General features: G+C 45.0%; 1 protein-coding gene across 3 annotated transcripts in view; it reads left to right on the top strand.

Moving 5' to 3' along the window:
- Stard13 (StAR related lipid transfer domain containing 13) overlaps positions 1–14,211 on the top strand; it is a 210,949-nt gene that overhangs the window by 37,054 nt on the left and 159,684 nt on the right. For 2 of the 3 annotated variants that reach the window (XM_026778054.1, XM_026778056.1), the window contains exon 1: positions 9,870–10,135. The exons of the other annotated variant lie outside the window; for it this stretch is intronic. In XM_026778054.1, the coding sequence (XP_026633855.1) occupies positions 9,967–10,135 (169 nt within the window). In that variant the 5' untranslated portion in view covers positions 9,870–9,966. Of the gene's footprint in view, positions 1–9,869; positions 10,136–14,211 lie in introns of those variants that run through there. 3 annotated transcript variants of the gene reach the window in all.

Here is a 14,211-nt window from a genome sequence, read left to right as displayed (position 1 = left end):
CCAGCCTAGTCTACAGAGCTAGTTCCAGGACAGGCTCCAAAGCCACAGAGAAACCCTGTCTCGAAAAACCAAAAAAAAAACCAAAAAACAAAAAAAATATATGGTCTTAAGTAAAGGCATCTCTTGGTATCCATGGGGACAATTTTCAGATCTTGCTGTTATAAAAATCCACAAATTCTTAAGTCCCTTTGAAAATGGTTCATAACTTCAATCTCAGACAGAGAACTGTTTTTGTTCCTTTGTTTGTTTTTCGAGACAGGATTTCTCTGTGTAACAGCCCTGGCTGTCCTGGAACTCTGTTTGTAGCCCAGGATGACTTCAAACTCAGAGATTTGCCTATCTCTGCCTCCTGAGTGCTGGGATTAAAGGCGTGTGCCACCACTGCCTATCTACAGAGAAGACTTTGGACTTCATTCTTTTTATGAGTTGGAGACTCTTTCCATACTTAGTTGGAATATGCAAATACCGAGGCTTTAGTTAAGGAGATAAACTGTACAGTTGTGAATGGGGGCAGCCAGAGCAGGAGACGAGGGTGTAGTTTCCTCATTACATGCAAAGATGAAAAATAGTTGCTAGCTTTTAGGGTCCTTTTGGGATTGGGTGAGATACTCATGTTAGCTGTTTGAAACGCTGCCTGTCACACAAGTCTTCAAAGAATATGAACTGCCAAAACGTCAGCATCCTAGCCCCAAAGGTGATGGAGCCGAGTCTGCACTGGGTTATATGTAATAAATGTCACAGTCAGTTCTCAGCTTGCAGAGCCTCTTGGTTCAGCACTGGTGCACAGACAGTGCTCGCGGCCAGGCTTTGCTGATGGCGCCTTGGTTTTCTTCTCTCTCCTCCAGATAGCCATGCATTTGCCCCTTCTCTTCTCTAAGCGTGCGCACTGCCGGGGCAGAGCAGTGCCGGTCCTTGACCTTAGCGTTGCCTTGCTGCATGTCAGCCTTACGAACTTCTGCTCTGCTTGCTGATGAGAAGTCATCCTAAGCCTGCTCTCCGTAGGCTCAAATGACTAGGAAGGAAGAGCTATAGCCCTGAGAACCATTTTGAAATAAATGTACCAGCCCATGTTTTCCAAGGGGAAAAAAACCCTTCAAGGTGGAAGTTACAGAAGAATACCAATGGGAAGCACTGGCTGCAAAAAATTCCCCAAACCTACTCTCTTCTGACAGCAGAAAGACCTTGAGGTGCCTTCGAGAACTTGCATTGGGAAATTATGGCTGTTTAGTTTTTAAGCTTCATTTTTTTAATGATCATTTTGTATGTGTGTGTTCAAATTTATGTGATGCTTGTGTGTGTATGCACATGAACACATAAGTACAAGCATGTGAAATCCAGACGACATCTTCGTATGTCATTCCTCGTAGGTGGTGTCCAAAGAGGAGCTCTCAGTAGCCTAGCTCTTGCAAACGTAAGCTAGTGTAGCCAGCCACTGAGCTCCGGGCATCTACATGTCCCGCATCCCCACAGCTACGCTTACAAGAAACTGTCCCCATACCTAGCCTTTTATGAATGCATACTGGACATCGAAGTCACATGAGATTAATTTTCATCTTTTGGGTTAGGTTTTGATCCGTTCATTTGTCATCACTTATTGCACCCATTCAGTTGTCAATGGATGTGCTTGTGTGACCAGCTTGTGTATGTGCATGAGCATTCTCGTGTCCATGCAGAAGTGTGTGTGTGCATTCACATGTATGTGTGTGCATGTGTCTGCATTTGTGTAGACGTCTCTGCTAGGCTTTTGGGCGTGTAAACCATTTGTAGGCACCAGAGAGACCACAGCTTAAACATCAGTGGAGTGGCAACGCTCAGGTCTTTACAACAGCAGAGCAGTATGAGCGAAAGTAGCGTGGTTGAAGTGGGGCCTGAGAAAGCAAAGCTCCCGTGGTCAGGGGAGATGTGTGTGCAGGCAGCTAGACACGGTGTTGTCTGTCCCCTGGGCAGGGCACCCAGTCCCCCGGGGGGTGGAGGCAGTCATGTAGGAATGTATGCACATGGCAGTGTTCGCAAAGAGAAATGAAGAGACTCTGTCTTCCCTTCCCTAAGTGTTTGAGCACTGGAATTTTACTTTACTGTGTCTGGGGCCCAAGCCTTGAAGGACAGTGTCTACAATCTTTGCACCGCCGATGGGTATCTTTTTCTCTCTGCCTTCCTTCACTGAGAGTGCTGGAATTTCACTAAGACTAAGGCTTCTCCTCTACATCCTCTAGTGTGAACTACAGGTTAGGCTTTATCTTTTCATCATAAGGAGATGGAATTAGTTAGAATGTTTGAAAAGTGGAAATTCAAGAAGCATCATCCACAGCCATAATTACCCTCTAGCAAATTTTCTTTATTCTTTTATACTATACATTTCTATATAAAAAATTGTAACCTTTGTGCATTCCACACTACCTTGCCTCCTTTATGTTTTACTTGCAAAATTGTTGATTGATTAATGAAACACCAAGACTAGGTCTCTTCATGTAACCCACTCTGAGAACAAGCCAAGATCTAGGCTAGCCCCTGAGACCCCCAAAGCCTGGAAATGAAGGAAGGTATTTTATATTTATTACAAATCGCAGGAATCTCTCCGAGATGTTCTGTCCTTTGCAGCAAACACATTTTTGGTGCTCAGAAGCATTCTTTTGTGATTGATTAGTGATGAATCATGCTGGTGGGGCAGGCTAAGGAGAAGGCGGCCACGCCTGGCGATCCGTGCAATACTTGGGCTGTTTAAACAGGTCTGTGCCACGAGACTCAATATGATTATGGTGGCGCTCTGGGAGGTTGTTCAGAGGCCACTGTGAGCCCTGATAGTAACCGAGTTCTGCTGAGATAAGAAATCTCAGGAGAAGCTCCGTATATTTAGGCACCTATATTCGCTAAGACGTAAACATCCCCTCCTCTCACCCCACCCCAGGCCTTACAGAACCACTCAGTGGGCAAACCTGGAGACACTACACTAAGCAGAGCAAGCCAGATGTACAAAGATAAATGCTGCGTGGTCCCACCTGCACGTACAATCGAGAAGTGAGCTCATAGAAGCAGAGGGTAGAACAGAGCTTGCTAGGGACTGAGGAAGGGGGATGGGCGGAATAGGAGACATTGGTCAGAGTGAGATTTCTCTATCACAGGCTGGATAAATTCTGGAGATCAGTGTGCAGAGATGACTATAGTCAGAAAGCGGATTTTAAATGTCCTCACCCCCAGCAACCATGGGTATTGATGAATATGTTAATATGTCTGTGATTAATACAAAGCACATACATAGATCAAACTACCATACTACATACATAAAATGGGTATAGTATTTTTTTCCAAAGGCCAGACATAACCTGCTTTCCCTAAGGCTAAGGACCCTCCACAGAGTCTCACATTACCACCTACCAAGCACACAGGGTTGTGAGGCTTGGAATTCCAAACAGACGTTCTCTCTCTTGTTTTGTTTCTTCTCTCCTAGCTGCCCACCAAATGCACACTGCTCTTTGCTTTTTGAATGATAGAAGTTTTTGTTTATCACCAGAACAAGCTATGTAAAAGTAGACCACTGGAGACAAGAAGCACGAGTGGAAGCCATCTCAAGGATTCCAGAAACTTTAAAGCCTCATCCTTGAGTTCAAAGCTATTGAGTCCAGATATTAGGACACATAAACACCACGCAGTTTTGTGTCAGCCACAAAATGGTCTGGGCCAACAGACAGAGCCTCCCACTCACCACTTCAAAAGTGGCGTGATGGTGATTTCTTTTCCATCCCTCACAAGTCACTCACATGCAAGAACCGTGCCCTCGGTCTCACACCAACCGCAGTGATGCACGAGCTGAGCTCACAAATAAGCAAAAGGAAGTTACTACAAACAAAATCTCCCATAATGTCACACTAGATTACCGAAGAGCAAGACTGATACTGTTTGGTCTTCACGCTGCTGCCATAGTACTGCGATGCTTAGCTGTGTCTGCGCTTCTGAGCTTAGGCAAAGTGCCACATTTTTAAAGGGATAGCGGCAGACTGAAGTAAATACAAACAAAAGCAAACACCCCGAAGAACAGTTATATCATGAGGAGAGAGGAGAAGGAATGTCTAGCCTACAGAAGGGTCCCAAGAATGACATATAACGAGTCTGGTAGCACCTGAAGGACGGTCCTTTGTGAGAAGAAATAGATTGGTCCTGCCGCACTCCCCATGGCAGAATTAAGGTTGCTGGCTAGAAACTGTACAGGAGAACAGCTCGGGATTCTCTGTGAGAAAAATGGCCTGTATGGGAAGGGCAAGGATAGATTGATCTCACAGGAAAGCTGCGATGGTGCTAATCAGCTGGATGGTTAGAAGGCGTTTAATGTCCCTCCTGAATCCCAGGCCTACAAACTGCTCACAACAGATGCCGTGCGCAGATGGCTTTGACAGAGCAAGGAGGAGCCTCGTGTAATTAACGCACCATATGACGATCTGCAGGTCTGACTGATAATAAACTGGGGTATAGTCATGGTGATGTTCTGAAGGCAGTAGAGTGCTTTTACAAATTATTTTATGTGCATGAGTGTTCTGCCTGCATGCGTGTGTGTGCACCATGTGTGTGCAGTGCCTGTGGAAGTCAGAAGAGGGAGTCAGATCCCCTGGAATTTGAGTTACGATGATTGTGAGTTGCCATGCCAGTGCTGGGAACCAAACTCAGTCCTCAGGAAGAGCAGCCAGTGCCCTCAACTGCTGAACTGGCTCTCCAGCCCCAGATGGCAGTAGGTTTTAACCGATGATCCTCATGAGTGGAAGGGGAGGGGACCTCTGACCTGTGAAAAAAAGTGACCAAAGTCAGCTTTGGTTTGGTTGGATACGGCTCATGGCACTAGGCCAAGACAGACCAGCTCACTGGCCATCTGAACTAGAACGGATGGTTCCTAGGGCCCATTCAGGGTGAATTAACCTCTGGCCATGCTCAGTACTAAGACTGTAGCAGCATCTGATCTCTAAATGGGAGCCATGCTGTGAAGCTGGGGATCCAATATGAGCTGTGCTCATAGCTGCGAGTGTTGGCACCACGGGCTTGCAGGCACTTAGCATTAAGCCTGTAGTGCTCATAGACTGGGAATGCCGTTGGCACTGAGCTAGGTCCACGCATCTTAAATAGCGTCCACCCCACAGGAACGCTCTAACATCCACCTGCACCTATGGGTTCATATGATTTCAAAAGCAGCTTATTAAATCAGTTCTGCATCTCTTCTGCCTGCTACTTGTATCTCAAGTATTCCCCTGCTTGGCAGCGGCAGTACCTTGGCTCCCTCCACACAGAGGGCTGCTGAGGAGGCTGGAATGTGTGTGAAGGAGTAGAAGGAGCAACCGACAGATGAAAGAGCTTCCTGGCTTCTGTCAAAGCACACCTAGCTCTCTGCGATATGTGTGCAGGATTCCATGGGGGCCAATCTGGGGTCATCCATCAAGAGATTCAGGCATTTTGAACATCCCAAGTTGTTTTTTTGTTTTGTTTTGTTTTGTGCAGGATTCCATGGGGGCCAATCTGGGGTCATCCATCAAGAGATTCAGGCATTTTGAACATCCCAAGTTGTTTTTTTGTTTTGTTTTGTTTTGTTTTGTTTTTTTGGTCAGAGTTCAAATCTTTGACTATATCTGAAGTATTTACGTTGAGAATGGCTACCACAGCACAGTCCCAACAATTGCCATTGGCCTTGAAATAAGCAGAAAGCAGAGGACAATGACATGATGGCACACCAAAAGAAATCATTCCACCCCAGAATAGTTTGGTAAGCCAGTGAGTTTACGGAAGTCCTCACTGTGACGTGGGAAAGAGGTTACCTAAAGGAGCATACAGCTGCATGCCCGGCCCAGCTCGGGTGACTCACAGTACTGCACCCTTGGAGCTCCCTGCACAGTCTGCAGGATTCTCCGCTCATCCCGGTGCAATGGTGTGCTCCCCCAGTGATTGCTGCTGCTGAGATAACTTCATTGGATTTGCGAATCTGGAAACTTCCACATTCTCCGAGCCTTGAAAATGTAGTTTACTTCCGGATCTTATGATTCCCCTCATTCCCTCTGTATGGAAATGTTTTGATTCAGTGGAGATAGCTGCACAGCAGCTTCATCGCATGGACCAGGTCGTGTGGGCACAGTCACCGCTCCCCTTAGAGCTGAGTCTGCTTCTCAGCCATCGCTCCTAAGAGGTCCCGTGTCCGTCATTGGTCAAGTGTTCTGGACTCTGACTTGGCGTTTTAGGATGTGCAGATCTGTCTTAGTGGGATTTGACCCATCCTGTGCTTGTATCTCCATTTGTATATCCCAGGATTACATACCAGTAAGGAGGTCTATGATGATTTCCAACAAACCTTCCCAAAATTCTATCACCTAATGATTTCTCCAGCATCTTTTACAGTGTGGGACTTCATCTTTTCTGTTCCGAGTGAATGATAAGAGAAAGATAATAACAACGTCATTGGCTTGGAGACACACAGTGGCTCTGCTTGCCTTTGCTTGTGACCTGTGCCTTTACTTCACCTCCATCAGTCTCTATTTCCTTTTCTATAAAATGTGGTACCTCACGAGCTGCTGAGGAGATTGGTTAGAAACAGGCAGAGGCCTGGCATGCAGTGGATGCCCCAAAATGGTGAGTTAGCTCTGTTGTCTTTGCTTCTTTTCTTCTGCCCTTTGTTTTAATGTACATCTGCTTGTTCTTGCCTGAAACAGCGAGAAAAGATTGTTCTTGATCAGCAGAGAAGAAAAGCTGAGTGAAAACTAGACTCCAATACCACAGACTTCTCCCCATGTTTAAAGGAATTCGAATGAAAGAAAGGATAAGCCATGGAAGATGCTCTTGTATTTGGATCTTTTCTCTCTCTTTCTCCTTCCCTCTCTCAGCACTTAGTTCTCCACTTTCTTGCTCACCAGAATGAAGTGGCAGTTGTCTCCATGATATGCAGGGTGGACACGTCCAGAGAAATTAGCAGTAACTTTAAAGAGAACAGAACTGCCCACCGCTGTTGCGCTTTTCCCCACTAGGACTGCAGGATAAAAGCAGTTCATGAGCAAAGGTTTCATTGCAATGCCAATAAGTTACCACAAAACAAGTTCTCAATGGTATCACCCATCTGCTTTAAATAAACGGCTTTAGAAATATAAAATGACAAAAACATTGTGGGCAGTTGGCTCGATTAACAGATGCAACCTGGGCTCTAATATAAGAATTACTGGTGTTGCGTGTGGTACAGAAGATTTGGGAATCTTCTCCTTGGATGCTCTTTCCAAAAACAAGACTGGCGTTTGTGGCATATGGCTTTGTTCTTAGTTGCATTTCTTTCAATCAAGACTCCAACATCCCCCTTCAAATTCAGTTTTTGTTCTCTATTACCCATCTGTGCAATGTTGCTTTCATGTCAGTGTGCGTATATGCCAAATCATACATAGTTACAGTCTTGGTGTTTTCTAAGTAAGGTAATCTAGTCTCTTTCGAAGCACACTCCTCATCATACAAGCAAGGAGACAGAACAACAGGCCACAATTGTTTGTTCAGTTATTGGCATGCTTCTGAGGAAGAATCATTCCATACACTTAAAAAAATGTATCCAAGAAAGCAATGAACCATAATCTAGGTACTTGGGATGTCCCGCCTTTAAGGTTATTCGTGACTATAATAAAATGGCTACACCCCATTTCCTGCCTTTACTTATCATCTTGGCCCACATACAGTGTTCCTAAACACCAAACCCTTGCTTCTCTCTTCTCCACTCCCTCCCATCCCCTCTCACCCCAGTGAAGAGGTGATAACGTCACCTATCTGGCTTCATGCCCTTGGTGTTGGACCATCAAGCCAAAAGCACATGCCCAAAGTAGTTGACAGTAATGTCTCACTCCCTTAGCAGTTGGTGCTGATGCTGCGAGCCTAGCTAACGCCATCTGATACTGTGTTAGAGTTCGTTCTTTCTACGGTTCAGACCCAGGCTACCGATATGCCAAGCTTTACTTACATACCTCTTACCTACTACAAAGGATACAGGAGAACAAGAATCTTAGACCCCAATAAGAACACAGAGCCCATGGTCTGATCCTTTTCTACATGATTTCCTCCTTTTCTACCTGAAAAATATCTTGCCTCTTTTTTGCATAGTCATCGCACGAGACTCATTCACTATTGTCATGACAGTATCTTATAAAATTAGGCCAGCAAAAATTTCCACAAGGAAAGACACTACATGCTGATGAGCAGCTTGGAGTAATAATAACAAAAAGCAAGGTCTTAACTGGTCTTGTTACACATTTAAAGACTGAATTATTATATATGTACGCCTGTGTGCCTGAGTGCATGTATGTGCAGCACACAAGTGCAGTACCCACAGACACAGAAAGAGGGCGTGTGATACCTGGAACTGGGCTTGTAGATAGTGGAGATCTGCCATGTGGGTGCCAGGAATCCAACCTAGGTCCGCGGGAAAGCAGCCAGTGCTCTTAACCACTGAACCTTCTCTCCAGCTTCCCGTTACACTTTTAATTGAAAGTTTCTAGTTGGTAGGTAAGCTGCTTTTCATTCTGAGTCAGTCAAAAGTGAGAACAATCTGGACACGAGCTTTGCAACTCAAAGAACTTTATTTATCAGCTCCAGGCTTAGAATGCAATAAGTTTTCTGTGGGCTTTTTTTTTTCTTTTCTTTCATTTTCTCTTCTCTTCTTTTTCCTTTTTCCTTTTCTTTTCCTTCTGTTTTTTTTTTCCTTTTGACATCAAAGACTTCTGAAGAGAAAATGGGGAGGAGAGATTCTGGTTTGCCTTATGTGGTTCCTCAGATATGGTCAAACTGAGCAGCAGTTTTCTGTATCCCTGCTCCCCGGTTTCCAGCCTGAACGTCTGTGGGTACAGAACTCTCCTGCAGAGAGAGCTCTCCCCAGGTCCCATGTCAGAATTCCCAGACTCAATTTCTGTTGTTGTTTGGGGCTGTTTTTTGTTTTGTTTTTTTTTTAAGCCTATCTAATATCTCTGTCTGGGTCTGGCTTGCTACCCTCACCCCAGTCATGTAATATTGTTCAACTAGCATTGGGTTTGTCTTTCTCTTTTTCTTTTTTAAATCGAGACCCCCCTCCACACGTGACCAGATATTTCCTATTCGCCTTTACAAGTGTTCCCTGTGGTTCTGCACGTTGTCCACAGTCTGCCAGTGTACCTGCTTCCCGTGTAGTGGTTCTTGGCGGCAGCTTCAATAGGACCCGGACTTTGTATTTGTTTCGTAGTGATTAAAAGCTGGGGACGCAGACAAATTAAAGGAGCACGGCTGGGTGCTGAGTACATAACTCTGCACGGGTTGTCTATTCAGGTCTTGTCTATAAGAGCCTTGATGCTCCATCGCATGGTTGTTCGGGACTTCTTTATTTACCTCTGGTGTCAACATAGGATTAAAAAGTTTGTTTAGAAACGTTTTATTTAATTAATTCCGTTGTAATGAAGGTTGAAATTTTATACCCAGTGACCCGTACTTATTTGACCCGTACTCTTTATTTAAGACGTGTAACGCAGCTCCCCACCCCTTTAAAAAAAAATTCTAGTTGCCTCTGACTTTAGAAAAGCCAAAACGCTTTCTCTAACTTTCATAACCTGAATGGGTTCCTGTGCCAGGGCTTGTTCGTCCCCTTCTGAATTCTCTGTGCCTCTCTCCTCTCTCAGCTCTGGGGTTTGGGGTCTTTGTCAGTCCCTGGTACTTCCAATCCAGTATTTGCTTTAAGCACTGTGTGAAAGATCCGCTGGTACTGCCTCTCCTCCCCGGCTCCGCGCTGACGGGACACGCCCAGTCCCCTCTCCTCGTGCTTTGATTGGCTCCTGGGGTCACATGAGGGACCCGGAGGGTTGGAATTCTGACTTGTGGCTTTTGGCACTCCTTTTTCTTTTTAAAAATCGCTGGGTCTGTGGCTCTCTCCTGGGGCTCGGTGCCTTTGGCCGAGGCTGGAGACAGCTGTGAACAGCCACGGGCAGCTGAGGTGGCAGTGGGAACTCTCCCGAGATGTTCAGCCAGGTGCCCAGGACCCCGGCTGCAGGCTGCTACTATCTAACTCCCATGACACCTGAGAGCCAGGAGATGTACTTGCGATTTGATCAGACTGCCAGACGCTCTCCCTACAGGATGAGCCGGATCCTAGCACGCCATCACCTAGTGACTAAAATTCAACAAGGTGAGTTGCCGGCACTGCCAGGGTGCCGCTCATTTCTGTTGGCTCTGTCTTGTACTACTTAGAAAGTTACCGTTCGCACTGTACGCCGCACAGATTCCTATGCCACGCTGCGTGGAACTCTTCCAGATAACTTTAGACTCCAGTGTTAAGCAGTCTGTGAGAGCACTGAGCGCCGCATAAATCACAAGAATATTTCCCAGTAAGACGTGAATCATGAATTCCAAATCCTCCGTGCGTCAACGGAACGAATGAGAAAGTTTACTCAGTGTGTGTATGTGTGTTGGGTAGATTTTTTGCAGGTAAACTCATACTCCGGTCACATTTTAAAAGCGAACACTTGTTTATTTGACTGGGGAAAGAAAAGAGAGCTAAGGAGTAATCTCCAGCCTGCCTGGAGTTTATAGGGCATCTTCATTGAAGGGGAACAGCAAGAGTCTATGCTGAAGGCCACTGGGCTGACAGCTTGAATTACATTCTTTTCCTGTCTGTGTGTTTGTGTGGATAGTCACCGCTGATTTGTTGATACTGTTTTCTTGCTAAAGGATAAATGTGACTCTTCACCTTCAAACGGAGCCTCTGACTACACACACTTAGGAGCAGTGGTTTCCTAAGGCAAGGGGGTCGTGTTGATTACGTTACTATGGGCTGCTAGGTGATCCTTTTTCATTCTCAAAGGAAAAACAATAAAATCCTTGTACCCTGAATATTAATAAAATTCATGGTTTGTTTCGTTTAAAGACTTAAAGCTTAAAGCATGCTCTGTATGGGACAGATCTAAAGAGTGTCAAGGAAGTCCCTGACTAGTGACCATTTAAAAGACAGACCCATCCAGATCCACAGTCAGTAGCTAGTCACCTTCCTGCTGACTACAGACCTAACTAAATCATTCCGTTGGCTCTACCAGGAATGTCAAGAGCTGTTAGGAAAATGGAGTTCCCACTTAGATCCGTGTGCTTAAGAGTCTGTTGAATTTTCAAGGGGAAGCCAGGGTCTGTAATCTTAAAAGATCTTACTGCCATGTCTCCGAGAGGAACAATACATATTCCAGCGGGCGGCATCTAATGAGATTGTTTCCTTGGGAATGGGCATTTGTTTGTGAATGTTCAGGAACTGGCTATGTGTGAAGGATACTGGTGCCGCATACCATTCTGATTGCAGGAAGGATATTAAGTCACTCCATGAACTCTGTGTGCAAGTCCCACTTGAATAGAAACAAAAGTATTCCCTGTGGCTTGATTTAAAAATATATTCAGCTGAGAATAAGAACCGACTCCGTGTTCGACTTAGCAACTTCTTACCGTGGGGGCCGTATTGGGTCTATCATCCTTTGGACATAGGGATTTAGCAAGCCATCTGTCATCTGAAGGCTGTGCTCAGCTCTCCATGTGCATATGAAGCTTATCATATTAGAAATTGCGTGTTTTTCCAATCCTCCTCATATGTTTCGTCATATGTATCGTCATATGGTCATTGATTTATGTTCTTCTGGGATAACGGTTGTTTTTCATGAATTACCATCGAAAGTGAGTCATTCTTACATATGGGCACTGTATCCCTGTCTGTGCTTTATTTTTGAATAATTAGGAAATCCCAGGAGCCTCTTTGTTTTACATGGGGTAATGGAGTGATTGAGGCGACTGGATTCCTAAAGGTTAAAAGCAACAGTTAGGACACAGGACAGAATTCCCACCATTGACTGATTCAGAAGTTGTGATGGGTGAACATCATACACTGTTTAGTGAGCAGATACAAAGTGACTTTTATCAGATTTGCCGTATTGATAGACTGGCTTCTCTTCATGGCTCAGGCTATTAATGGAGCATTTGCAGCATACCAGGATGTGAGAACTATGAATGCTAACTTATTTTTCTCTCAAAAAGCGCTATTAGTACAATGTCCTTTTAGGTCCACTGTGAAGCTGAGCAAACAGAGGTACATAACCTTCAGAGGCATATGGTGGAGCTGGCATTTGAACACAAATCTGAGGCTCATGCTCTTCAATACACTACACTATATTTTGGGTTTATATACATTGAATGTATGAATGTCAGATAGAATGCTGGACCTATGGTTTGGTTTTGGGTTCTAGGACACACCAACGTTCTCGTAACTAGAAACAGCAAGGAATCCATTAGATTTCCAGTTGCCTACTCACAGTGTGACTTCCAGTTAAGTTTTATTTCTGTTGTGCATGCAATGTACTATGAGTTTGGGTCTGTTTGGATAGTTAGCACCCAGAAGTACAGGTAACATACCAAGTTATGTTACCAACAATCTTTAATTATTCCATTAAAGTAAAGTGCATATAAAATTAATATAAGTACTATATTTGTATACCAGCATCTTAAAGTGACGGCCACAGCAGCAAAATTTCAGCATCTTGCCTTAGATATTTCAAAGGAACTTTTGCACTTATTAATATCATTTGTGGTACCACAGTCATGATTTCTTGTGGCTGGTGGGGGTGGGGGGAGTACAGAGAGGAGCAAGTTGCTCTCCGATGACCTCATTCTAGTGAGCTAATCATTGAATGGCATGGACATGATTCAACGCTCATGGGAAGGGAAAACAAGGGAGAGAAATAATGGAACCCTTTGATGATGCCTGAGACCAGAATTGTTACCCAAACCCGCATGAATCAAGGCTTGCTCGTCTTAGAGCAGGGCATACTCCAAAACATGCACATGTTCCTTCTCTAGCCATATACAAGGGCTCTGTAGCTAATCCCAGCTAAGAAGAGAGAGGTCTAAATCAGAGTGCCGGAGAGCAGAGTGAGCGCCTACCAGAAGTTGTTGCTCTCCTCCCTGCCCTTTGCAAGCCGTTCATGCTTGAATCAATCTGGAAAGTGTTGCAGTGGAAATAGAAAGGCAATGACAATGGTCCTCACTAAAACCTCGTTCGTTGCTTCCTTCTCCAGGAGGCACCGTGGGGAGAGAGAGCAGAGGATGTGGGTGTGAGGGTATAGTTAGGTCATGGTAAGACAGGACGGAATTTGTTTTCTGATTTTAATATAGTAAGATATGTACAAGATATTAAACTCGCCACAGCAGCCATTTGTCAGTGTATTGTATGGTCGTTGTCATAGTGTTGGCGGCCCCAGTTATTGTCTGTCTCCACTTACATCTTGCTGGAACTGAAATTCTCAATGCGCCCATTACACTTGCTTCATTTCCTCCCTCACATCAGCCCCCGCCCACCACTGTCTTGCTTTTATCTAAATTACAGCGTTTTCACAAGATTTGTTTACCTCTGAATACTGCACAGTATCCCATTGTATGTCTGTATCATATTTCCCCTTTAAAAATACAGTTACCATAATTGGCCTTGTAGGAGAACTGGCCTTCCAATGTCGTTATTTTAGGATATCAAAAAACATCATGTTCTCTCTCTCTCTCTCTCTCTCTCTCTCTCTCTCTCTCTCTCTCTCTCTCTTTCTCCTCCCCCCTTGCAAAAGCTAAATCAAAGCAGGTCCATAAATGTGGTTAGTTTTTGAAGAACTCTATCATCGTGCATTTTATTTGAAATTCTCAAAAACCATCATGATATGGCCCATATTTCAGTACAATCGACTGACGAAAGAAAAAAGAAGCAGGGATCCAGGCACTGTTTCGACACCATCCATCTTTGTGATGGCAGTTTCCAGGATATCACTGGGCCTTTGCTGTTGAATGAGTAATGTGGACAGGCTATGTCTTGTGTTAGAATTCTCTGGAGTCATATCAGTAATTATTTCACTGCGTGGATAGAAAACTGAGGGACTTAAATACAACACGAAAAAAAAACATAACGAGTCGCAACGTCTCTCTCATCTGTGAAGTCGCAGCATCTCTGCCCACCTGTGGACTCGCGACACCTCTGCCGTCTGTGGACTCACAGCACCTCTGCCGTCTGTGGACTCGCGGCATCTCTGCCCACCTGTGGACTCGCGGCATCTCTGCCGTCTGTGGAGCTGCAGCATCTCTGCCCACCTGTGGACTCGCAGCATCTCTGCCGTCTGTGGACTCACAGCACCTCTGCCATCTGTGGAGCTGCAGCATCTCTGCCGTCTGTGGAGCTGCAGCATCTCTGCCGTCTGT

This window comes from Microtus ochrogaster, unplaced genomic scaffold (genome assembly GCF_000317375.1).
Source record: "Microtus ochrogaster isolate Prairie Vole_2 unplaced genomic scaffold, MicOch1.0 UNK102, whole genome shotgun sequence".
Taxonomy (NCBI): domain Eukaryota; kingdom Metazoa; phylum Chordata; class Mammalia; order Rodentia; family Cricetidae; genus Microtus; species Microtus ochrogaster.
The sequence above is the reverse complement of the archived record's forward strand: the minus strand, read 5'-3'. Positions and strand labels throughout refer to the sequence as shown.